Source organism: Panthera leo, chromosome A3, assembly GCF_018350215.1.
Source record: "Panthera leo isolate Ple1 chromosome A3, P.leo_Ple1_pat1.1, whole genome shotgun sequence".
NCBI classification, from domain to species: domain Eukaryota; kingdom Metazoa; phylum Chordata; class Mammalia; order Carnivora; family Felidae; genus Panthera; species Panthera leo.
In genome coordinates this window covers 39,030,633-39,058,070 of record NC_056681.1, presented here as the reverse complement: position 1 = coordinate 39,058,070, position 27,438 = coordinate 39,030,633, and the positions used below count along the sequence as shown (strand labels likewise).

Genomic DNA, 27,438 nt, shown 5'->3' with positions numbered 1-27,438 from the left:
TGTATTATCCTTTTTACATATTCCTGAATTCAATTTAGTAATGTTTTGTTAGATTTTTTACACCTATGTTAATCAGAAATATTTGTCTATGGTTTTTGTTTCTTGCAGTGTTTTTGGTATCAGGGTAGTGCAGACCTTATGAAATGAAATGTGAACTCTTCCTTTTTCTGTGTAGCAGTACGTTTTAATCTTGAGTTTAATTTCTAGATGTAATATTAATGTCACAGAAAATATCTTGAAAATGTAAAATGAAAAATTATTGTCTGTTAATTCCAGTACCCTAATTCAGCCACTGAGTGATTAGATGGATTGATTTATCATCTCTCTGTTGTTGAACACTTAATCATATTTCTGATCTTTCACTCTGGTAGACTTAAGGTATTGGAAAGAAATGTGACTGAAGACCATTACTAATTTTAACCTAAAAATATCAGTACTTTCTTAGACTCTTCACATTCATCACCAGCCAAGTAACTGGCTTACTATTTTAGGGCCTTTTATTTTTAATGTTTATTTACTTTTTGAGAAAGAGAGCATGAGCAAGGGAGGGGCAGAGAAAGAAAGAGACAGAATCTGAAGCAGGCTTTAGGCTCTGAGCTATCAGCATAGAGCCCAACACAGGGCTCAAACTCAAGAGCCATGAGATCATGACCTGACCCAAAGTCGGAGGCTTAACCGACTGAGTCACCCAGGTGCCCCATAGGGCTTTTTACTTTTAAACAGTTTTTTAATGAACATGTCCATTCTCTCCGTCCCCATTTTAGAAATGTTTCTGAGCATCTAGAGAGCAGTCAGACCACAAAGAAAGCTAAATACTGGCAGTCAAGCTCACTTGGTAGTTCTGTGACTTTCTCATTCACATAGCAACTTGACATATGCTGTGGATCAACCTGTGGTTCTCTCACAAGTTGTTAAAACTACCAGTGTCAAAACCTCAAATGTTAAATCTCAGATGCCAAGCATCTAGGACGTTATAAATAATCTATAGCTTTTTCCATATTTTGAATTATTTTTATAGGATAACTTCCCAGAAATGGAATTACTAGGAAAAGGCATGAATACTTTTTGTGTCTTGAGATAATTGCCAAATTGTTTTCCAAAAGGGTTGTACTAGCTTATAATGCCTTTAGCAATAAGTAAAAGTGCCAGTTTTGTGGACTTACCATCAAAATTGGATATATTCTTTTTTTTTTTTTTTTTTTTTTTTTTAACTTTATTTTTGAGAGAGAGAGTATGAGCAGGGTACGGAGAGAGAGAGAGGGAGACACAGAAACTGAAACAGGCTCCAGGCTCCGAGCTGTCAACACAGAGCCTGACGCAAGGCTCAAACTTACGGACCACAAGATCATGACCTGAGCCAAAATTGGACGCTTAACCGACTGAGCCACCCAGGCACCCCAAATATATTCTTTTTTTTACTGCTAATTGAATGGAGGACAGTTGATATTCTAATATATAGTATATATTTTTTAAGTCTTTAGCCATAGTATTTTTGAAAGTCTCAAATAGAGTATTGCTATCTGTGAATCCTTGGTATGTGCATGCACACGAGTATCTGCATAAATGTGCATGTGTGTAAATATAAAGGGCCTTTTATATAATGTATATAGTAAATGACACAAATAAGCTAATCTTCAGGATCTGTTTATTTGTTTGGAAAGTGGGACTAATAATACCTTTCTTGCTGAAACTGAGATATTTATAAAGGTACCTGATAAGCTACAGTACTATTCATGTCATATGTGAATTTTGGTGGATTTGTGTTCAGCAAAATGTGTGTTCCCAGTAATAGTTACCTGGAACCACAGGGATTTTATGTTATACTTCAATAAACCACAAAGGGTCAGTATGAGATTATACTATCTCATTTACTAGGTGTTCTGTGGCTTGAATTTCCAAAATATTAAGCTTTTCAGAAAAATAAGTATCCTTAATCACTAACACTTGTTGGAATATGGTTTGTTTGTTTTTTTTTACACTATTTTAAATTTTATTTTTTTTAATTTACATTGAAATTAGTTAGCATACAGTGCAACAGTGATTTCAGTAGATTCCTTAATGCCCCTTACCCATTTAGCCCATCCCCCTCCCACAACCCCTCCAGTAACCCTCTGTTTGTTCTCCATATTTAAGAGTCTCTTATGTTTTGTCCCCCTCCCTGTTTTTATATTATTTTTACTTCCCTTCCCTTGTGTTCATCTGTGTTCCCGTGTGTCTTAAAGTCATCATATGAGTGAAGTCATGTGATATTTGTCTTTCTCTGACTAATTTTGCTTAGCATCATTTGGTTTTTAAAAGGAATTTTATTTTAGAGTATTTAAACTTCTAATCTTTTTACATTGGGTTATATACTATAGTAACAGCATGAGTTTAATTCCTTAAAGGTATAGTATTAAAGGAGGCAGATAACAGGTACATTGATGTAACAACTAGAATAAACTAGACTTTCTGTTGATACTTTAGTTCCTTATGCAAATGTAGTAATACGATCACATTAGTTAGTATTATGAGTAAGTAAAAATGTTGAATGATAAAATTTTTAAATAAAGTTGTGGTTCATTATTTTGATGTTTGTGGAGTAATTTTTCCCATCTCAGTGTGTTACTAAAAATGTATCCTGGCTGACTCATTTTGATAAATAGATAAGGTGATATATGTTGGGTCTTCACCAGTGAATGTGCCTCATTAGGGAATTTGTAATGTACATATAAATGAAGGATAGTCAGTTTTAGCTCATATGTTAAATAACCTCTCTTACATTATGGTTCAAATAATCGATGTGACAATTTTTTGGTTGTAGATGATACAGGGTATATGTAAATAATATTTTTGAAATTCCATCTAGAATATGAACAAATAATGACGTTTGTTTATAATCTTAAAACATTAGATATGATAGAAGTCCTCTTTTCCTTAGTTATCTTTGGTTTAATAGATGCTAGTGAAAAGGATATCTGTTTCTTTTTTTCTCAATATCCTTCAGCACTCCAACTTTCCTTCAAATACTTATTGCGCACCTGCTAATGCCAGGAACTTTTCTAGACACAGTGTGAGCAAAACATACAAATCCTTGACCTCATAAATCTTATGTTCAGATGAGTCTAATAAAAAAAAGTATTTGAGCAGAAACTAGTAGAAGTCAGATAGTGAGACATGCAGAGAAGAGTATGAGAGCAGAGGTAAAAGCAAATACATGGCCCGGAAGCTATAGTTTATCTGTTGTGTTTAAGGAATAGCAAAGACAGCAGTGTGACTGGAGTGAGTAAGTGGGAAAAAGAATAATAGATGAGGTCAGACGGGTAATGTGGAGCCAGAAGGACTTGAACTTCTTCTGTGATTGAGATGATAAACTGTTGGAGTTTTGAGCTGAGGGGTGATAAGATCTGAATTATTTTTTTAACAGGATCATCCTGGGTGCTGTCTTGAGGGTAGATTAAGGTAGGAGGCAAGGACAAAATGGAGAAAATCAGTCAAGAGGCTATTGTACTACTCCTGATTGTGGATGGAATAGGTTTGCAAAGGAACCTCAAAAATTCTCTTTTAGTCACATGTTAATTTTAAGATGCCTATTACATCTCAAGATAGGCATGTCAAGGAGACATTTGAATATACAAGTTAGAGTTCAGGAAAGAGGTCATAGCTGGAGATCTGAATTTGGATATCTTCCTTGTCCACGCCTCTGAAAGTGAAGAACACCAAAAGAGTGAGTATAGGTAGAAAGGAAGAAAAGAAGTTCAAAAACTGATCCCTGGAATACTGCAGCATTTAGAAGGTGAGGAAAACATACATAGATTTATCCAAAGACAAATGGGAAGAAACCACCAAAAACCACAGGAGGAAATTCAGGATTGTAGGGTATCCAGACAGCCAAGTGAAGAAAGCATTTCAATGAAAAGATGGGTCAATAAAATATAGACTAAAAATGATCGGTGTGGAGATCATCAGATATCCAGTGATTTTTAACTGTTTTGGTGGAATGAAAGGGATAAGATTAATGTGGGTTCAAGAGAGAATGAGGGGTGGAATTGGAGACAGCATGTACAGACAATTCCTTTTTCTAAAGTATTTAACTGTTCAAGAGTTATAGGCATCATGACAGTTCATCTCTAAAAAGTACTTCAACATGTAACTTCCAAAAACAGAGTCTTCTACATCAGCACAGTATCACACTAAAGGAATTTAATATTGATAAATAGTCAAATTTCTCATTCATTCCAATAATATTCTTTATAGTTCTTTCGTGATTGTGTCAGTCAGTTTTAAAGTCTACAGTAGTGAGTTATAGAATACCCACAATCTGGATTTGTCTGATTGTTTTCTCACAGTTAATTCAGAGAGAAAGGTTTTGGTAAGAATTCTCCATAAATGGTGTTGTATACTACCCATTGCTTCATATCATGAAGTTCCTGATGTCAGTTTGTCCCATTATTTGTGCTGTTAACTTTGCTCACTCAGTTAAGGTGGCATCTGACTGGTTTTTCCATTGTAAAAGCACTTTTTTTTTTTTTTTTTGGTAACTGGTAAGTAATTTGTGGGATGTATAAAATTACCCTATTCCCCAAAATCCTATCTGATGGCATTGCATTCTTTGATGATACTTGCTTGAATCAAGTTATTGTACCATCCATTGAAAACTGCTGATTTTCTGTCATTCCTTCTACGTTTATTAGTTAACATCTACCCCCTTTCTTAATTTATTATGGACCAATGGATTGACAGATCTGGAGGAGTTTTTCTATATTGGGTCACAGAGGAATGGGAAAGAAACTGGAAGAGGAAGTAAGATCAAGAGAGCATTTTTCTTTCGTATGGGGAAAGTAACATGCTTCTAGAAATGACCCACCAGAGAGAGGAAAAAATGATGATGCACAGAGAACTGTGTTCTAAAGTAGGCAAAAAGAGTTGGAATATTTTTACACAAGTGGAAGAATTGGCTTTTGATCTATGTGCATGGGCATTTCATCCATTGTACCAAGAGAGAAGGCAAGGAGTCTGATCACAGGGTAATGGGTAGAAATGGTAGTGACAGCTTGTAGTGCTCTTCTATTTGCTTGTATTTTCTTAAGTGAAATAGGAAGAAGGTCATCAGCTGAGAGTAGGGATAAGAGAGGAGATAGAGATTTGGACAAAAAGAAGATATGAAATAGTTGTCTAAGAGAGTGGTAAAGAGGGAAATTTAATAGTACTGCTGAACATCAATAAGGGTGCACTTGCAGTTCATGTTCACGTAAAGTTAGATAAGTCAACATAATTATATTTTTCCTTAGCCACATTTAATGATGTGGTGCAATCATGGAGTAAGGGGAGATTTGAACTAAACCAGTCTAGTAGATTTGTCAACCAACTATGACCAAGCAGGAGAGGGGAAAGGGGATTGAAAGTTATATGCAAGGCAGTGATTGTCATGATGGACCAAGGGATCTATATTGGGTTAGGAGGAAAATGAGGGTATGTTGAGCATGAGGGATGGGGAAGAGGTGAGAAGATCGATGGATTGTAGGTCCCTATGAGACAGAAGGTTAGATACTAGAGAGAATATAATGGAAAGATTACAGCTAGTGTTTGAAGAGTAGGATACTTGAAATTAAGATTATGCTGAGATTACAATTTAGGATTATGACATGGTCTAGTTATGGTCGTGGGAGTAAGTTTTTAAGATGGAGTATAGAGTAATAGGAAAAGAGGAGGTCAGTGAACTATAAGGCCCAAGATCATCTGTGTAGATATTGCAATCACCAATATGACAGCGCTTATATTGGAGAGTGGCAGTGAGCCAAGGGCTTAGCTTTTCAAGATATAAGGGGAGAGACTAGTTATTAGGTATCTACAATAAGAAGAGCTTGTAGGGGTGCCTGGGTGGCACCCAGTTGGGCATCCGACTCTTAACCTCAGCTCAAGTCTTGGTCTTCAGGGTTGTGAGTGCAAGCCCCTCACTGGGCTCTGGCACTAGGTGTGAAGCCTACTTAGAAATAAATTAAAAAAAAAAAAATTAAAAAGGGCTTGTAGGTAGTATAGTCTAATAACATGCCATTCAGAGTTGGGGACTTTAGGGAGAAGGGCCAGCCAGTGGACTGGAGGTGGCAATTAGTAGTAAGGACAAACTATGGGAAAGAAAAATTCACCACCTAAAAAGGATATTTGGGATATAAGCCCCAGAGGAGAACAGGTTTCAGTGAGACTCAGATTAGCAGGTAAATGAAGAAAATTCTGTTAATGACTACTAATGAACGATTGTAACTGACTAACTTGTAGAAGGCCTTCATTGTTGGGGAAGAGTGAGAAATGGTAATGTTCTCAATCTTTATTAGATGAGTCGGAAGTTGTAGACTTCTTGTGGTGACAGTTTAAAATAGGGATAAAGGGCATAATGAGATTAGTACTGGTGGTACTAAAGCTTTAATGTGGTGAGACTGAATTTCTTGAGGGAGCTCTTGTCTGATACCTAGAGCTGTAGGATTCTTTTTCAAAGGAGACATGGAAGCCAGAGGAGAAGCAGCAAGGACTCCTCTTACTGTCTCAGTCAGTTCACTCAGCCAGAAGGTATGGGTACAGCTCTTCCTTAACTTACTCTTTCTTCTACCCTCTACAGTTGTAATTCTGTTTTTATTCTGGTGTCCACTTTGTCCTTTGTCCTTCCTTTTTTCCCCTTTATTCCACCCTCATGCTTCTGTTTAGTGTCCAGTGGGAAGCTTAAACACAGAGACCCATTAATGACACATACCTATGTTCTTTGCATTATTTATTCTCTATTCAAAACTAAAATGTTTTTGAATCAGTTGGGTATTTTTTGCTAGGCAGCCCAGTTTCAAACATTTTAATTTTCATACATCTCAAAACCTGTTCACTATTTACTTTTGGCTATATCAGTATATCCAATCATTGTCAATGTATTCATTATTTGAAATGTATTCACAAAAATGTTTTTTGGTTGGAACTTTTAAAATAACCAGATGTGTAAAGTTTTGAGTTGAGTGGAGAGGAAAGCATTAAATGGGAAACCTGAACTTTAGGCTAAAGAATTTGCAGTATGCTTTGTGTTTTGATGATGGGATGGAAATGAGTTTGCAGCACATTATTCTGTCTTGTACACAGCTAGTAAGTGGCTAGAATTGTAGGGTGTGTGTTCCTTCCATGAATCATCCAGTTAACACATTGACTGTAAGGATTTTGTAAGGTTATAAGCTGAAACTTTTTGATGTGAAAAAAAGAAAAAAAGAATCATTTGTGGAATGTGTAATAAAAATGAAAACAGCTAGGGTTATCTAAAAAACATTGATTGGTAGCACATTTTCTACATAGAGTTGCCAGTAAATTTCTCTGAATTTCCTGGATTATTTTAAAGATTATTTTCTCTCTTAACAATATTAAGACTTAATTTTAAAAAGAGCTTTCCAAAAAGCTTTAAAAAAATATCTGAAGCAAGAATTGAGGATATTTTTGTATACCAGTCATAGTTTCAGAAAGTGCTAAAATTCCTGTATGTTTTGAAGTTTCAGGTTAATTGGTCTGCTGTCTTGGGATGCTTGCAAACATCTAGGATGACTTTTTTTTAGTCAGTCATTCCTTCTCTGCCCATATATCACTTCAGTTGTACTGTTTGCATCTGTAGCCACTATTTCCAGACAGTAGTACTTTTGCCACAGATTTATAATCTCCCTGAAGTCAGTTCAAGAAGAGTGAGCTTGTTTCATGTATTGTTTTCCCACAGCCCACAGCTATGCTGATTTGTTTGAAGTTGTGAATTCTTTGGTCTTTAAAGCAGAACTTTTGCCTATTCTGTTTGAGGTTGCCCCACGTCATCATTCTATATGCTAACTGCCTCGCTAGCCAACCATCATTTTTCTCACACATGTTCCATATGTTATTCTGATAGAATCCACTCAGACTACTTACTTTCAGCAGTTTCATTACTGTTCTTTTTTTTTCTGAAACTGGAAAATCATATAACGTTATGTTTACTAAACACATTGATTTTTTTCTTGATATTTTTTATTGTTATGAAATACATATAAAATTTACCATCCTAACCATTTTTTAAGTGTACCATCAGTGGTATTAAGTATATTCATGTTGTTGTACAGCCATACCCTCATCCATCTCCAGAACTATTTTTCATTTTGCAAAACTGAATCTGTGTCCATTAAACAGTAACTTTTCATTCTCCCTCTCCCCTGCCCCTGGCAACCACCATTCAGCTTTCTGTTTCTATGATTTTGACCACACTAAGTAACTCACAAATGGAATCATACAAGATTTGTCCTTTTGTGATTGGCTTATTTCAGTTAGTGTAACGTCTTCAAAGTTCATCCATGTTGTAACATATGTCAGAATTTCCTTCCTTTTTAAGGCTGAATAATTTTGTTATTACACACACATGTACATGCATGCCCCACATTTTACTTATCCATCCAAGTGATGGTCACTTGGGTTGCTTCCATATTTTAACTGTAACACATTCATTTTCATACATTTTCTATAAGCAGACATAATTGATTATATTAGACCCTCATTTTGAGTTCTCCTTTTTTTGTTTCATTTTTCATACTTATTTTTATTTGTTTCTAAGTAATCTTTATAATCATAATGCCTGTACCACATTCCATTGTGTTTCTGATATATAAATGATGAATCACTCCCCTAATGTTGTGTTTTAGGCTCTTTCTAATGTTTTGCTGTTGTGGATAACATAATAACCTTATATTGGGGTTTCTTAGGGTAAATTCCTCTTTTTAAAATTAATTAATTTATTATTGTTAATGTTTGTTTATTTTTGAGAGAGACAGTGCAAGTGGGGGAGGAGCAGGGAGAGAGAGGGAGACACAGAATCTGAAGCAGGCTCCAGGCTTTGAGGTGTCAGCACAGAACCTGATGCAGGGCTCAAACTCAAGAACCATGAGATCATGGCCTGAGCCAAAGTTGGATGCTTAACCAACTGAGCTACCCAGGTGCCCCTAGGGTAAATTCCTAATAGTAGAACATCTTCACGTCTCTTATCATATATCTTGAAACAGTTCTATTAATTCATGATGCTAACTGGGAAACATTTTTTTCACTTCTGAAGATGCCTCAGAAATGCTAATAACATTTTGCACAGAATCAAAACTAGCTTCTACAGTAGGTTCAGGTTTTGAAGCCACATAAAGGAAAGGACATATGTACTTTCTGCAGATCTTTGGTTTGATACAAAACTTAATCCCACTGTGGGACCATATGCCATATTCTGGTTCTCTGAAACGTTTGCCAGCCTTTCTCAGTGCCCTTTCGGTTAGACTATTGTAGACAGATGTTCACTGACTATATAGTGCAATGATAATTTTCAGCTATGAGGTCCAAGATAAAGCCAGTAAAAATGTCTGTGGCTTGAACTGGTGGCTAGGCTAAGCAGGCTGAATCTGTCGATTTTCATGTGGGAAGGGCTCTGTATTACTCATTTCACATTGACACTGTTTGCCTGATGAGACATTGTTTGCCTACTCGAGAAAGAGGTTGCAGACCTTCTTCCCTTAGGATAATCTTCATTAATGATAGCACTCATCAAATGAACTGTCAAGAGATATATCCTTAACTCGATTTACTCATTCAGTGACATGGAAAACCTGTATCTGTTAAATTATTTGGCATAGCTTGAAAACCTGATCCTCTGTATGCCAAAAGAGGAGTGCCAGTAATTGTGACTTGAGTGAGTTCCCTTTGGTGTTTGAAATAATATGCCTTAGTGGTAAGTTGAAGCATGTACTTTGAAGGCATATGCTTCCCTAAGAATTGACTCACATAAAATAGGGAATTCTGGCTGCAAAGGACTTAACCAAGATTTTTCTAAGCATTTCAGCTTTGGTTGTCATAAAATAGATTTCATTTTAGATTCCCGTTAGTCCTTTATGTAGAAGCATGGGGGAGATTTTAAAATATTTGTTAAAGTAATTTGGATGCATAATTTTGATCAAGAAGAATTACATTTTTTTTTTTAAGTTTATTTATTTTAAGAGAGAGAGAGAGCACGTGAGCAAACACAGAGGAAGAGCAGAGGGAGAGGGAGAGAGGGAGAATCCCAAGCAAAGCCCAGTGTGGGGCTTGATCCCACAAACCATAAGATCATGACCTGAGCCAAAAACCAAGAGTTGGACATTTAACTGACTGAGCCACCCAGGTACCCCAGAAGAATTACATCTTAAGATGCTCTTTGGGGATGCCTGTGTGGCTCAGTTGGTTGAGCAGCTAACTCCTTATTTCAGCTCAGGTCACCATCCCCGAATTGTTGTGATTGCAGGATTAGTTATGATCTCCAACTGTGCTGAGCATGGAAACTGCTTGGGATTCCCTCTTTCTTTCCCTCAGTCCCTCTTTCCTGTGTACACTCGTGCGCTCTGTCCCTCAAATAAAAAATAATAAGTAAAAAATTCAAAAAAAATCAATAAAATAAATAAATACAATGCTCTTAGAGGAGAAATTTGCACTTACTGGATGCCTATTCTGTATCAGAAACTGTGCTAGGTGCTTTATAAAAAATATGACATTAAATTCTTCCAGCAATTCTTTAGTGATTATTAATGCATCTTACAGAACACTTAACTAGGCACAGACTTACTCAAGATCACAAAGGTGGGAGATAGAAAAACTATATTTCAAACCTTGATGTGTCTAACTTAAGTACCCATTAAAAATTTTAAAGAGTATTTTCCTTGGATTACTAATTAAATCTGGTGCCTACTATCTTCATTTAGTGCTCTTCTCAACCTGTATATGTTTACTCTTGTGTACACAAAGATACGTAAAGATGTGTTCAGTGAATTTTATTTGAGAATTTGGAGAAATTTTATTTAAAAAAAAACAATAAGCACTTACCTGGGATGACCTAGTGTGTACTTTCATAGACTTCTCAGGCTGTTGGGAACATTTTGGTCTGCAGCCAGGGTCACCTGTGTGATGATGTCAGAGAAGGCTGTCCTCTGACTAATAAGCTGCTTTGGAAGTTAACAAACAGAAAAGGCAAGAGAAATCTTTTGAGTGTTTGTTGTTGAACACTACAAGCTTCTGGGCCTACATGTTATTAGTTGGTATTCCAAGATTCTATCTTTTGAGGCCTAAAGAATGTTTGGTCTGTCATGGTTTCCTTAGTAGATTATGTCACCAAAGAATCCCTAAGAATAGAAACAGTGCTGACATAAGATAAACTGTGGAAGTATTGAAGTCCTAAGGTTTTGTTGTTGTTTTTAAAAATTTTTTTTTAAATTTATTTATTTTGAGACAGAGACAGAGACAGAGACAATATGAGTCTTTGTGAAGAGGGGGAGAGAGAGAATCTCAAGCAGGCTCCACACTCACAGCACAGAGCCTGATGCGGGGCTCACATGAGATCATGAGCTGAAACTGAGAGTTGGACGCTCAACCAACTGAACCACTCAGGCGCCCCAAAGTTTTTTGGGTTTTTTAAAATGTTTATGTGTTTATTGGGGGGAGGGAGGGCATGTGAGCAGGGGAGGGGCAGATAGAGAGCCTCAAGGAGCCTGATACGAGGCTCCATCTCACAAACTGAGATCATGACCTGAGCCAAAATCAGGAGTTGGACACTTAACCAACTGAGCCTCCCAGGCATCCCAAAGTTCTAAGTTTTACTGGTACTTTCATTCTATATCACTCTCATTCTATAATTTTTTAAATGTAATGGAGGACATTGCCAATGAAATAGACGCTGGGTTAATTACACATCCTGGAAAAGTTGAAAGAGTAACCTTTAAATGATAGTCTGTGTCAGAGATTCCCAACCAATATACTGCCTTTGGATTACAAATTTGCCAAAGTGTTGATCCCTTTAGACCTTAGGCCAACCAGAGCCCTCAGGTTGGTTTCCTTCTCTGGTTGCCTCCTCCATTTATTCCAGTGTGCTATGTAAACATTTATCATTTATACTGCAATAGGAAAAAGTTTGCCAGGGTACTGCTACCTAGCAGTTATTTGCAAAATCTTTTTAGAAGTAGTCAGAGTGTATAGTTTACTTATATATAAACTCCAGCTAAATGTGGAAGGAAATACTTAGGTTGCAGCAAGAAAAATCTAACTTGAAAAGTTGTTAAATACTGAAATGCTAGGGAGGTTGATGTGTTTTTCATTTCCTTTTACTTTTGTAATATAAAGTTTTTTCTTTAATTGACTTAGAAATACAATTTTGGTTGGACCCTGGCCTCAAAATGTCCTTCTATATTAATAGCTTCTGTGGTCAGAAACTCTTCCAGGGAGGAAAATAGTTAGGCTCAGTTTCAAGCCACTAATTTATAGGTAGATTTTTCAAATACACTGTCTAGATTGAGACCTGCTTATAGTGAAATTTGTCATAGCATTAATAGTTTACTGTGATTATGAAAAGAGCATAGAGGGCTTGGTACCAGAAAATCTGGGTACAAGTACTTATTATTTTGATGGAGAGTAAATGACAAAAGACAACTGAAAGCCATTTTAATTTTAGCACACAGCTGTCAAAGAGTAAGCACTAACTACTTTTTTTATACTTTACTACCTGTATAAAAAAACAAATTCAAAATGTAAACAGTGTATTCTGCAGTTAAAAATAATAATAATAAAATGAACACCTGTGTACCAGCTTAAGAAAAAACATTACATTAATGTTGGTGAGAATGCAGCTGGTGCAGCCACTCTGGAAAACAGTATGACAGTTCCTCAAAAAATTAAAAATAGAACTACCCTACAACCCAGCAATTGCACTACTAGCTAATTTATCCAAAGGATACAAAATGCTGATTCAAAAAGGCACATGCACCCCAATGGTTATAGCAGTGCTGTCAACAATAGCCAAATTCTGGAAAGAGCCCAAATGTTCATTGACTGATGAATGGATAAAGAAGATGTGGTATATACATACATTGGAATTCTCGGCGATGAAAAAGAATGAAATCTTGCCATTTGCAATGTTGGGGATGGAACTAGAATGTACTGTGCTAAACTAAATAGCTCAGAGAAAGACAAATTCCATATGATTTCATTCATGTATGGAATTTAAGAAACACAATAGGTGAATATAGGGAAAGGGAAGGAAAAATAAGAAACAGAGAGGGAGGCAAACCATAAGAGACTCTTAAATACAAAGAAGAAACAGGGTTGCTGGAGGGGAGGTGGGTGGAGGGATGGGCTAAAAAGGTGATGGGCATTATGGAGGGTACTTATTGGGATGAGCACTGGGTATTATATGTGAGTGATGAATCACTGGGTTCTACCCCTTAAACCAGTACTACACTGTATGTTAACTAACTTGGTTTTAAATAAATACATTTTAAGAATTAAATTAAAAAATGAAAGAACATTACCAATATCTGTGGTCCTTTATGAGACTCCTCAGTTACAACCTCTTCCTTCCTCTACCAGAGGAAACTATGAAACTACATTTCATGTTAATCATTTTCTTTTTCTGTGTAATCATTTTACCACATATACATATATCCCTAAACAGTTTTGTTAATTATGACCTTTATAAAAAGTATCTTCTCTGTATCCTTCTATCATTTCCTTTTTTCTATTAACATTCTATTTTTGAGATTATCCATATCAATATATAAAGATATGGTCTATTAATTTTCACTATTACACAGAATTCCATTGTAGATATGTAACAATGTGGCTGTTCTATTGACAGTTATTATAGTTTATTCCTATCATAAACAATATCTTTGTGAACATTCTTGGACTTCTCACCTAGGAACACAGAGAGAGAATGCCTTAGGTATATGTAGAATTCCTTGGTTGTGGAGCCTGCTCACAGAATTACCTTGACTAGGTCGTGCTGAATTGTTTTCCCAGCTTTTACTCTAACCAGTAGTTTCCGTGAGTTCCCAAAGCTCTTTATCCTCATCTTTAATTGATATTGTCAGGCTTTTCAGTTTTTGCCAGTTGAATATATAAGTAATGGTATCTCAGTATGGTTTTAATGTGTGTGTTACTGTCAAATATTTGTTGAGTTCCTGCCATGCGTGCCAGACTCTTTTCTCTGGACATGGAACAATGAACAGACTTTTATGGGGTCCTACATTTTAGGTTATGGAGGTTAGGAGAAAGGAGAGAAGGGAAGATAGAAAATGAATAGGTAAAATAATGAAGTGGTGATTAAGGGCTATAGAAACAAAAAGATAAAGTCTGGATGGGGAGTAGGAAGTTCAGGGGTGAGAGTAGGTAGTGATTTAAATAGGACAGTCAGGAAAGGCTTCATTGAGAAAGTGGTGTTTGCACAAAGACCTAATGGAAAGGACAGTACACACTAGTTGTTATCCTGGGAAAGAGCATTTCAGGCAGAGGAAAGAATAAATGCAAAAGCCTTTAGGGGGAGTATTTCTGATATGCCCAAGAACACTAAAGCAGAAGTGACTGGAGCAGAATGAGCCAGGGAATGGAGAGTAGTAGAAAATGAGGGCAGAAAGGTGGCCAAATCACAGAGGGTTTTGAGACCTCTGGATGGACTTTAGCTTTTACTCTAAATGAAATGTGAAATGGAAGTGATATGTCTAACAGTCCTTTGTCTTTTATAGGATTTTTGATAACAGTCCTTTGTCCTTCTTCAATATGAAACTCTTCCCCAGCCTCCACCCCTTGCCACACACTCTCTTGGAGGTTTATCTAATGAATAAAAGTTCTTGATTTTAATATTGCTAAGTCAGTCATTATAGTTAATGGTCTCCGTGTTTCATCTAAGTAATCCTTTTCTATACAGATGAGACTGATATTCATCTTTATTTTCTACTAAAGGTAGAAAGTTTTGATGTGTTTGACATTTAAGTCCTTGATTAATCAGGAATTGATGTTTTATATGATATAAGGTAGACATCCAGTTTCATCTTCTTCTACATGGATTTTTTTAAATGTTTATTTTTGAGAGAGTGTGAGCGGGGGAGGGGCAGAGAGAGAGAGAGAGAGAGGGGGGACAGAGGATCTGGAGCAGGCTCCACACTAACATCAGTGAGCCAGCTGCAGGGCTCAAACCCACAAACCATGAGATCATGACCTGAGCTGAAGGTGGACGCTCAACCAATTGAAGGTGGGCTCTCAACTAACTGAGCCCCTACATAGAGTTTTTTTTTATCCTGTTCCATTTATTAGATAATCTCTCCTTTTCCCCAATAATCTGACCTATCACCTCTGTCATGTACCAGAGTTTCAAAATTGCATGGATTTTGTCTATATTGAATATATTCTGCATAAACAAAACAAACAAACAAAACTGCCTGGATCTATTGCTGGGCTCTCTGTCTTATTAGTTAATCGGTCTATCCCTGGACTAGTACCACACTTCTTAAACTGGATAAAGAGTACAAATGACCCCCATATATACCCTGCCCCCCCAGAACAATTGGTTGAAGGCTCTTTGAAGAAAGCAAACTCTAACAACAACAACAAACCACTTGCGAGTACTGAAGTTTGCAGTATTTTCAGGGCAGGGCCAAAATTCAGTTAAAGCAAGATGATGAAGAAAATGTTCAGAGACATAATAATTGAGTTTTTACTGTTAATGCACTGTTAATTCCAGAGATTTAGTGGTAGAGAGTGGAGGGAAGAAGAGATAGTGGCAGAAAAGTAGATGTATAGTTAACTTCTGAGATTAAGAACATGGGAGAGGGGCGCCTGGGTGGCGCAGTCGGTTAAGCGTCTGACTTCAGCCAGGTCACGATCTCGCGTTCCGTGAGTTCGAGCCCTGCGTCAGGCTCTGGGCTGATGGCTCGGAGCCTGGAGCCTGTTTCCGATTCTGTGTCTCCCTCTCTCTCTGCCCCTCCCCCGTTCATGCTCTGTCTCTCTCTGTCCCAAAAATAAATTAAAAAAACGTTGAAAAAAAAATTAAAAAAAAAAAAAAGAACATGGGAGATTAGGGGGGACCTGATGATTAGGGGCTTTTTGGGGTGACCAAAAATAGGGATAAAAAGCACAGAGATTATTCCTGGTGGGTTCAAGGCGGATTTTGGTGGTGAGGCTGTGAGTATTGAAGATTAGGGAAGGAGGGGTATCTACTTCTGTTGCCATGGATGCACCAAGGTAGTCCCCCTACTTAACCCCATTCTGGGGAGAGGCAAATTTACTGTGTATCACAAGACTGCCCCTTGACTCCTGTTGGCAATTACAGGTGAGGAAGCCAGTATAACTAAAGAACACACCATCTTAATTCCATGTCCCAGGGGCCCACTTCTGAACCCTGCTAGGAAAGGGTTGCCTTTCTCCACAGTGCTATCTTTTGTCCCTGGCTTTTAAGATACTTTAGTGTTCTAGGGTTTCATTTTGGTTTATCTAGATCATATTTTTGCTTGGTAGCTTTAATCTTGTGTAGAGTTAACAGGATACCCACAGTCTTGAAGATTATTATCTTTCATCGGTTCTGAAAACTTCTCAATCACTTTCTCTTAAAATATTGTGTTTTCCTCATGTTCTCTATTTTTTCCTTATGGAAATCCCATTTGATATGTGTGGTACCTTCTCATTCTATCTCTGATAACTCACATGTTCCATACTTTTGAACCTATGAAGCATGCTGGGTAATTGCTTCAGTTTGTCTTTCAGTTCATTCATTTTTTTTCTTTACCTCTGTATAGGCTGCTGTTTAACTTGGCTGTTGACTTTATTATTTCAGTTATATGTTTCATTTGAGGAAGTTTTGTTTCCAAATCTGTCTCATATTTTTGATAATCTTATCTTTTAATTTTCTCTTTTGTTTTTTTTTAATGTGCTGATTTCTTATTCTGTATCTGATAATTCCAAAATCTCTAGCTGTTATAGATCTGGTTTTTGTATTATTTTGTTTCTGCGGACTCTGGCTCATATTGGCTTTTTATTGTGATCTCATTGTTCTGGGATCCGTCTTTACCTATGGGAATTCTCAGAGGCCTGGGTCAAAAGTACTTCTTCAGAGAGTGCTTTAGAAAGTATTTGCCAGACGCCTAAGGGCACTTCCATTCCAAGACCAATTGAAACCAAATTTTTGGTTTGAGGTATTTGGGGCCACACAGATAGTGTGAATTCTAGCCACAAACCCATGGATTTGTAGGCTTGTGGTTATAAATTCTCTGGGGAAAAAAACATGTTTTTACTTCCCTTGTTCTGCTCAAAGCCAAAGCCCAAAAAGGCATGTATTCATTCCCTCTAAATTTTTGGAGGAGGGGCAGCACCCACTGAAGGTACCCTTAAGGATCCTGGCTTCGAGGTAGTGGTCTCTGATAGGAACTTCCACCATAATCAGACACTGAACATTGCCTCTTGCCTCCTTGGCTAGCAGCCCATTAAAACCCAAGATCCATGCTAGACCATAATGGATGGATGTATGTCCCCAAGGGAAAGTCCTTGCTTCTGAGCTAGTATAACATTTCTATTTGAGCTTTCTTATTGTGACTAGACTCCAAAAAATCCCCTTTGTTTCCTTACATCTTAGCCCTTCTTAAAAATTATGTATTAACTTTCTACCTTGTCTGTAAACATTACATGTAAAAAATAAGGGTAGAATAAACAGTTGTCATTCCTCTTTGCCATAAATTAAATAGCAAAATGGCTTCATCAGAGTTAGCCAGAATTTTATTCTGTTATTATTAGGACAGCTTGTTATTATATACATTGTGATTACAAACTACTTGAAAGGGGAAAAAAAAAACAAACAAAGTACAGACAAATACAGAAAACAATAGCTCCCTAATGAGGCCCAAATGTCTTGTATTTGAAGTCGGCTTTTTAAGAACATTCAATTCTAAGAAGTGAGGACAGCTTGGTTCATAATAAATTGAAAATACTTATAAATGGAAGGCATCACTCTTAAGGGAGAGTAAAAGATTTAGAAGAGCTTAGAGTATAAGCTCAAATTCAAGGCAAATGTAAAACAGTTGCTACCCACTGATAGTTTTTAGACATTCAGCAACAACAAAAAACATTAACATGTATTCATTCAGTACATACTTTTTAGGTATTTTCTATGGATACCTCATTGAATGCTTTGGGAGATACAGAATTAAATGTTATGGGAGAAGCCATTTCCAGTCCAAGTAGTTTATCTCTACCCTTTTATCCTTATTATCTTTATTATGTTGTTTCCACATAGTAGGTATAACCGTATTGTAACAGTATTAAGTGTGTACAAGGAGCATTTGTATCAGTTCTATCTGATTGATAATTCTTACTGTTTACTATTGTTCCCCGAACTAGTTATTTTACTTTTTAGTTTCATGCATTGTTGCCCTCTATCTATAGGTTGGGAACAAATTTGACTTGTTTATCCTTTCATTTGTACTTTTCTTTTAACAGACATTAGGTGTCTGTTTAGGTCCTCCACTAGCCACCAGGGTACTCTTGCGAGGCCAGGGGGGAAACAAGCTATGGTCTCTATCTTCATGAGGCTTGCAAGCTAGTAAAGGAGGCAGCCATTAATAATAATTTTAAAAATCACACAAGTATGAAGTTGCAACTATGATAAATGGTATAGAATAAAAGAATATAGTACTGTAAGAATTTAAGAAAGAGGGATTTACAGAAGTTAAAAAAAAAGAAATTATGAACCAGATTCTGAACATGTTCTAAACAATTTCTTGTTCTGAACAAGTCTTAAACCAAGTTCAAAACATATCAAGTATTTACCTTTCTTATTTCAAAGGTTGATAGTTTGACTTATCCAGTATGCTTTAAGGATACCTAAGTACATAATCACTTGATTATTGTGGAGAAAAAAATACCACCGGGAAGATCCTCATTACTCACATGGACCAAGTATTCCTGTGACTTCTATTATATAAGTAAATGTGTTCTTCCCTCTGCCTACCCCATTGAGGATAACTGGCCCATTTGAACAGATACCTTTGATTTCAGTGTTCTTCAGGAGATGGCTGGTGGTTTTCCTCTAAAACCCTTATACACAGAATGAATTCCAAGTTGGGAGTTCTCTCTGATGGTGGTGGTGGTGGTGGTGGTGGTAGTTAGTTACATTTTAAAAACTGCTTTTGGAATTACAACCATGAATAAAGATTGAGTCATTAAATGTTCATAAGTATTCTCAATGGATCCTAAGTCCTCACTTAAATAAAAAGTGCCAGTTTCAGCCTATATCAGAAATCTTAAAATATGCATTTTGTTTTTATAAACAAAACCAACTATACTACCTACTTGAGTTGTTATTCATGTCCTGCCCCTTGAAGACTTTTCAAATATTTCAAATGAGTAAGGTCAGGAGAAATATATAGTCTTGTTTTAGTGGATTTTAAAAACATATTTGAAAGTATTTTTGTATATATGCAAACTACCAAAATAATTTTGAATGGATTGTACTTAAATTATTGTCATAATTGAATCATCTGTTTGTGGCTGGCTTTGAAAGAGTTTTTTACCTCTTATTTGTAGGATTATTGAGTTATTTTTAACTAATTCAGCAGTCCTTGGCTATACACTTAAACTTTTTAAAAACAAATTTGTGCAAAACTAAAAACAGTTATAATGAAGTTGTTTTTTAGTCACATAGTGGCTTCTCTCAAATGAGGCTAAAACTGTCTGAAGAATGTTCTTGTGCATATGCCAAGAGGCTTCTGAGATGGACATATTTTTAAGAACCAGAGCATAAACAACTGTGATCTGTGGCAAGAGATATAAATGACCTCATGATGACAATGAGAACAAAGCATTTTTAAGTTATCATGGTGTTGTGTTCATTCACTGCAATGTGTTTGTCATTCTACTTAATACACATTTGGTGTATTAAGTGAGAGCCAGGCAAAAAAATTACAGACTGTATTGAACTGAAGATAACTATTTCTTTGTTGTTATAAACCAACTAAATATCAGAAAAAAAGTTTAAAATATTTTCTGAGAATAGTATTTCATGAATTTTCTACAGCTATAGGTCCTTAAACACACATACCCAGACCACTTTGGGATAAAGGCTATTTATTTATATCCTAAAGTTTTGATTCATTTTCTGTTGGAGAGAATATGTTCCAAACTTACAAGATCAAACAGTTGGCTTGAAATAAGAATTCCTCCTTCAAGACAGATCAATTAAGTGTTTATTAAGTACTTACTATGTGTCTGGCACTATGTTAAATATTATGGAATACAAAAGAAGGTGACTTTAGCTGCCTTTGGTTTAGTTGGAAGAAAACTCTAAAGTAAAATAGATGTTATATAATCAAGTACCAAATAAAATAATATATAACTTCTCTGATACAAGTAATGAAATAGCCCTTCTTTTCAGAAATGACTTCTAATCATTGTTTAGAACAGTGGTTCTCAACTAGAGGTAATTTTGCTCCCAAGAAGACATTTGGCAATATCTGGAGACATTTTTATTTTCATGACTGAGGCTATTGGCATCTAATGGATAATGCAGAGATATTGATAAACATCCTTACAACTACAGGATAGTTCCTCACAACAAAGAATTATCTGGTCCAACATGACAGTAGTGCTGAAGTGAGGAATCCTGCTATAGAACCTACAAATGTCACAGTGCTAATAAGTTTTGAAGTTATGGGAGCTGGCCTCCTGTTTTCCTGTAGACCTCCACTGCACCTGTAAATGTTCTTTGCCTGAGACCCTTAGATCCTTATATAGAAATGACCTTTGAGTATCCATAAGCCCCTGAATGCTGTATGCAAGTGTTTCCAGTACAGTGTTTCAGAGAGAGATTCTATATCTTATCAAATTCTCAAGGTACCCATGTTCCAAAGAATGTTAAGACCCTACATGTGTAGTAGAAGTTCATAGTGATTGAGACACATCAAAACAATGTCCTAGTTACTTAAAAGAGACAATGGTACGGAGCTTTCCTCAGCATCATTCTAAGCATCACGTTAAGCTTCAGGGATCAAAATTAAACAATACTTTTTGGTGAAAAAAAAGTCTCTAAATATATTAATTTAATATTTTGGAATAATAAAATCTTTCTTAGTGTTTGAAGAAATTATACTATAATACCTTAAAGATTATTTAAACATCTTATTTAATAATACAATACTGTGCATGTAGAATTAGACTAGACTGATTGCATGTTAACCCACAGGCATAATATACAAACCTACTATTTTATTATTTGAAATCAACGTCTTTTGTCAGGATTTGTTGCTTTCTCCCAAATGAGGGTCCCAATTTACATTTCCTTAGTGCTGTGTATCTGTTGATTCAGTCAGAGATCTGGACATCATTTTGTACAGTACACATATCTCTTACAAATGGTTAAGTAAAGTGAATTGTATTTTTCTCATAAGAAACATCTTTGAATTGAGAGTTGTGGTTCTGATTTGGCATGCAATAAATCAGAGATCTTACCAGCAGTATCTCATAAAAACAAATCTACATAACCTTGAGTATGCATATAATTTAATACTTTTCTAAGTCATAGAAATTTGGAGATTAAGTCTTGGCTTAAAAGCCAAGGAAGGGACCTTAGAGATCATCTATTCCAGCTGTTTCAGGCTGTTCTTTGAGGCACAAGACCCAAAACACTACTTTTAGTTGTTATGTATTTGAACTTCTACCAGATATTTTCTTTGAGGGGGGGGAAAAAAGGTGTATGTGGGTGGGAGGGTTGCATGCTTCTGATCTAGACCAACTGCTCTTTGCAGATAAAGAAACTGAGACCCAAAGCTTTTGATTTTATTCATCCACTATATACATTTCTTTTCTCTGGGTCAGACCAGCATTTTAGATGTATCTGGCCATGGTATAGAGGATAGCCAAGCAATTACAGTCATGTAGCTTCCTAGCTGTACGTTCTTAGGCAAGTTGCTGAATGTTCTTAGTCTCAGTATACTTACCAGGAAAAAAAAAAAAAAAGAATTGTTATATCCTTAGGATTGTTTTCACCTTAGAATTTAAAAAATATCTGGGAAGATGATCTGGATTGACCGTGACTCTCTTAAAAAGCATTTTGAATCATTCCACTAATATTTTTCTGAAATGAATATTGTGTCATCTAAATATTGAAGCTGCCTCCTCCCCAAATTGAACCATGATGTCCAGAAAATACTGTAAAGTAAAACAAACATCTTTATTATCAAAGGTGACAACACCAGTAATCACATTTTCTTTACTTTGGCAGTAGTGAGGGTCTTCATGGATGGTAGGTCAGCCTCAGGGCTTTTTCTTCCCCACTTTCACTCCTGTCCAGATATTACATAAGCCTCGTAGAAACACAAGTTAGGTACTGCAGAATATAAGAAATAGAGATGAAGTATTTAGAGATGAAGTACAAGAGCAAATGACAGCATTGAAAGAGGTAAACCATACAAAGTGGAATCAGAACTTGGTGGTCCTTTTGATCTTAAGGATGTATTTCACAGAGTAGTTGAGAGATTATGAGAACTCTTTCCTCCTGGCCTATTTCAACAAGGATTGCCTTACTAATCAATTTTTGATAGTCACCTATAGTTACCAGGGAATGCAGTCTTTTTATTTGGGCAACAGAGCAATTAGATATAATTATGTTAAAGACCACTTACCATTTGCTATTAAAAGTGAATGATTAGTTGTATCCTGAGAAGATTTTGTTCCAGGATTTTTCTTAGAGTCTCAAAGCATTTAAGTATAGAGAAATAAAATTTAAACCTAAACAAAGGATTTTTCTTTAGTGGTTTGACTGCATATCAACTTGCTGGGTTTGCTTACTTATTTATTTTGGTTTGATTAAGTTTATTATTGTTTGTTATTAGGAAATAGCATTGATATGATTTGATCCTATATTACTCTGATTTTGGAGTTACATAATTCAGTATTGTATTTTATTTTGTTACTCTATTAAATATCTGTAAGTGATCTTTTTGGTAAATTATATTTTCAACTGAAGATAATAACATTTTATTTTTTTATTTTATTTTTTTTTAAATACTTTTATTTTACCTAAGGACGAGGGAAGCTTCTTTTTGTAGAATATAGAACTATATCCAGCTAATGTATGAAAAGGGACAGCATAGAATTTAAAATAAGATAATAACATTTTAAACTGAACTCTATTTGTGTTTTTTCTTAGGTCTGAAAGAAAGTGCAGAAGAGATGGTGAGAAACAAACTGGAAGGAAAAGATAAACTGACCCCTTGGGAACAATTTTTAGAGAAAAAGAAAGAGAAGAAAAGACTGAAAAAGAAACAAAAGGTATCAATGATAATTTTGGGTAAATATTTATTGAACAACAATCATGTATCAGAAGATATCAGAAGATAGATAGCTAACCACTCACTAGAGTAGGCCATGTTATCACAATTTTAAGAAAGAGGAAAGGGAAAACCCAATAGCTTAAGTGTTTTCTACAAAGCTACATAATGAGGTACAAATCCTAATAAAAGCCCAGAGCCATTTTAACTACTGTGCTCTAGTATTTTACATTTACATGCTACCTAAATAAAATAAACAGCTTAATTGATACCTAGATATAAAACAGTTTGGTTCTGTTTCTATTTTTAAGAAAGAAATATGCATACAGATTCTTCTACTTGAGGATATATACACATAGAAATTTTTAACATGCATGAATTTTTTTTCTACATTTGTGTTTCTCAACCTGAATTTTTCATTTTTCAGTATTAATCATATGAATCTTTTAACATCTTGTCATTAAATCCCTTTAATTAAGGCTATTTCCTCTGTGCTAATATGTTGTCTTGAAAAATCTGATTTGACTCCCATTATGGGGGGATAATATCTTTTCCACAGAGTCCTTAGTAACAGCAGAGACCACTTAATGGTTTTTGCTGCTAAAAATGCTCTATCTTGTCATTGAAATGTAGCATTCTAGCAGTACAGTTATTGCCTTAAGATAATATCAGTAATCACAGAATTTTGCAACTTTAGTAATCTTAAACGATTAGTTCTAGTCCAATCTTGATGCTTTATAGTTGTTGGAAATTAAGTGATTCATCTCCAGATACACAGCTTATTAATGGCCAAGCTGAGACCAGAATCCAGATCTCTCACTCCAGTGTCCTTTCCACTATACCGTATTCTCTAAATATACTACATAAGCTTGTGCTTTTGATGCAGATGTGACTTTCAGTGCTTGTGAAGATGGAACCCTGCAAAATTGAATGATGCACTGGAGGGACTTTTAATACTCCTCTATTTAGTCAGTGTTCCTGGAAATAGATAATACAATGAGGATAAAGGGTAAAAGCCCTGTCCCCCCTCTTCCTTAGAACTTCTTTTAAAACTAAGCAGGAAGTAAAATATCTTCTAAATAGAATAATTTCACAAGTTATTAAGCCATCTGTGTACTGTAAAACTTACAACTGGGTCTTTTTGGGTCAATAAAGTAGTCTCTTGTTTCTGAGACCTTTAGTAGCTATTCTCTTTTATTTTCATTTGCTGGGCACTTTGAGCTTATCTTGTGCTTTTACTCTTTCCCTTCATTGGGCTAAGCCTGGACTCATTACTACCACTAAAAATATGTTTGTTGAGTGCCAGTTTGTTCTAGGCTCAGTGCTCTGTACTGGATCACTGCTGGATTCCAGCAGATCCCTTCCACCCACAGGTTCTCGTATACAGAGGAGTTTCAAGAATTTCCTTCATATTAAAAATATTTTGCCCCTTTTCCTCACTGTGGCTTCCATTTTGACGTTGAAAAATTATTACTGAAGAAATGAATACATGTTTATATGCAATAATTGATGCAGCTAAAGTTTAGATCTAAAATCAGTGATGTGAGTAGATAGGTAGTTATTCTATAATCTTTGTTAGAAAAATTTATTACTACTGAATCTACTTTAAGAGTTTGGTAAACAAAATTCATAGAAGCTCTTGTTCTTAAAAGGATATTAATATCAAAATGAATACTTTTTAGGGCTTGGTGGGTCTTCTTCAGCATGGAAGATAATGTTTAACAGTATGTATTCTGAATATTTTTGTTAAAATGACTCACTTTGTAGATTCTTGGAAATAACCTCAATCTGGTTTGTCCGACCTCAGTTCACATGTCCTATTTATTATATAGGTTTGATTTTTTATTTAAGTATTCTAATTTAGTAGACTGTTCAAATTTGATTAGGAAAAATATTAACCAACACATTTGCTTAAAAATAGCCAAAGAGTTTTCAAGGGTGGATTATAGATAAAACAAAATAATTGTTAAAATTGGGTGATGAAAACAGGGGCTTCATTAAGCTGTCCTTACTGCTTTTGCATATGTTTTAATTTTCATAATAAAAAAAATCACTTTCTTGGGGCACCTGGGTGGTTCAGTCGGTTGAGCATCCGACTTCGGCTCAGGTCGTGATCTCACAGCTCGTGAGTTCGAGCCCTGCGTCAGGCTCTGTGCCGACAGCTCAGAGCCTGGAGCCTGCTTCGGATTCTATGTCTCCCTCTCTCTCTGCCCCTAACTCACTCGCATTCTGTCTCTGTCTCTCTCAAAAATAAATAAACATTAAAAAAAATAAATTAAAAAAAATCACTTTCTTTAACCAGCAAATAAATTGTTATAAATAATTATTTACATGATAATCCACAATGTATAACTTCAAGCTGTTGATAGTCACTGCCATTTCTCAATTTTGTGAGAGATAAGGCCACATCTTTTCACTGATCACCCACATAAAAGTGTTCTTCTCTTTTGAATGTCTGTATCATTTCATTTTTGCTTCTTCTAGCACTTCCTATCTTGAACTGCTATTACTAATATATGTGTCTGTTTACGTGTCTAGCTTTTTTTTTATAGATTGTAAAATTTTTATTCATTTTAATTTTTTTAAATGTATTTATTTTTGAGAGTGTGAGTCAGGGAGGGACAGAAAGAGAGACAATCCCAAGCAGGCTCTTCACTGTCAGCACAGAGCTGAACACAGGGCTTGAACTCACAAACCATGAGATCATGACCTGAGCCAAAATCAAGAGTTGGACACTTAATCAACTGAGCCACCCAGGTGCCAGATTATAATTTTTTTAAAGACAGAAACCATGTATCTGATAACTTTCACTTTTCCCAACAACCCTACATAGCTTTATGCATTTATTAAATATTCCATAAATATTTATTTTTATCCATAAATATTTGTTGAAGAAACAAAAGAATGATCAGATAGGAGTTATTTTACAAATTAATTTTAAAAACTGGTTTCATTCTAGATTGAACTGTTTGATTTAAAAGAAATAAGATGTTGGGGTGCCTGGGTGGCTCAGTCGGTGGGCGTTCAACTTCAGCTCGGGTCATGGTCTTGCAGTTTGTGGGTTCGAGCCCCGTGTTGGGCTCTGTGCTGACAGCTCAGAGCCTGGAACCTGCTTCTGATTCTGTGTCTCCCTCTCTCTCTCTCCACTCCTCCCCCACTCACACTCTGTCTCTCTCAAAAATAAACATTAAAAAAATAAAATTTAAAAAAAATAAAAATGAGATGTGATATATATATTTATGGATATATGTATATACACAAAGTGGAATATTAGTGATCAAAAAGAATGAAATCTTGCCATTTGCAACAACATGGATAGAATTAGAGTGTATTATGCTAAGTGAAATAAGTCAGAAGACAAATATATGATTTCACTCATGAGAATTTAAGAAACACAGCAGATGAACATAGGGGAAGGGAAAGACAAGATAAAAACAGAGAGGGAGGCAAACCATAAAAAACTTAAATACAGAGAACAAAGTGGGGGTTGCTGTGGGGGGATAGGCTAACTGGGTTGATGGGCATTAAGGAGGGCACTTTTTTGGATGAACACTGGGTGTTATATGTAAGTGATTAATTACTAAATTTTACTCTTGAAACCAGTACTACACTATAGGTTAACTAACTTGAATTTAAATTAAATAAAAAAAATAGGGTACTTACATAAAAAAAGAAAAAGAAATGATAGGATTTTTCTTCATGGTCTTTGTAATAAACTGTATGTATTTTTATATTCACCTTAAGGCTCTTGCTGAAGAGGCCAGTGAAGATGAACTTCCCTCTGATGTTGATCTGAATGACCCATACTTTGCCGAAGAAATTACAAAAATAGGTAAGCCAGCCCATATTTGAGTTTTTAATTGGAATTTAAAGAAAGGTGACATGGGTGGAAACAGTGTAAACTACTCATTCTCTTAAAATTCCTAGAATTTGTGTACCTCTTTTAGTGGCTTATAAGCAAGGTCTGTCCTTTGGGGTATAAACATCTATCTAGTTACAAAGGGTCAGCATACAAATAATTTCATTATAGGAGGCTTTGGTGATGTGATTGATTTAATGGTTTACTAGGGATCCCTTTTTTGGAAATATCCTTATAGACAGATTGACTATAAAAAGATGAGGGGAAAGGAAGTGATCTTCTTGTGTGCTTACACTGCTTTTCTATGACATATCTCTAGGTCTTTACAAAGACTGTGAAAAAGTGAAAGTGTGAAATAAATTTGTTTATGTGGATGTGTGTATAAATTTCTTAGAATTTTTACATGGTGTTGTAGAATGAAAGCTTTTCTGCTCAAATATACAAAAACATCTATGTTTCATTTATCCATTTTTACATTTATCCTGC

The 27,438-nt window shown here is 35.7% G+C and overlaps 1 protein-coding gene across 2 annotated transcripts in view; it reads left to right on the top strand.

The window, feature by feature from the left end:
* Positions 1-27,438, top strand: part of ESF1 (ESF1 nucleolar pre-rRNA processing protein homolog) — a 62,802-nt gene that overhangs the window by 24,085 nt on the left and 11,279 nt on the right. For both annotated transcript variants that reach the window (XM_042931638.1, XM_042931637.1), the window contains exons 10-11: positions 22,973-23,094; positions 26,838-26,925. In XM_042931638.1, coding sequence (XP_042787572.1) covers positions 22,973-23,094; positions 26,838-26,925 — 210 coding nt within the window. The remainder of the gene's footprint in view (positions 1-22,972; positions 23,095-26,837; positions 26,926-27,438) is intronic.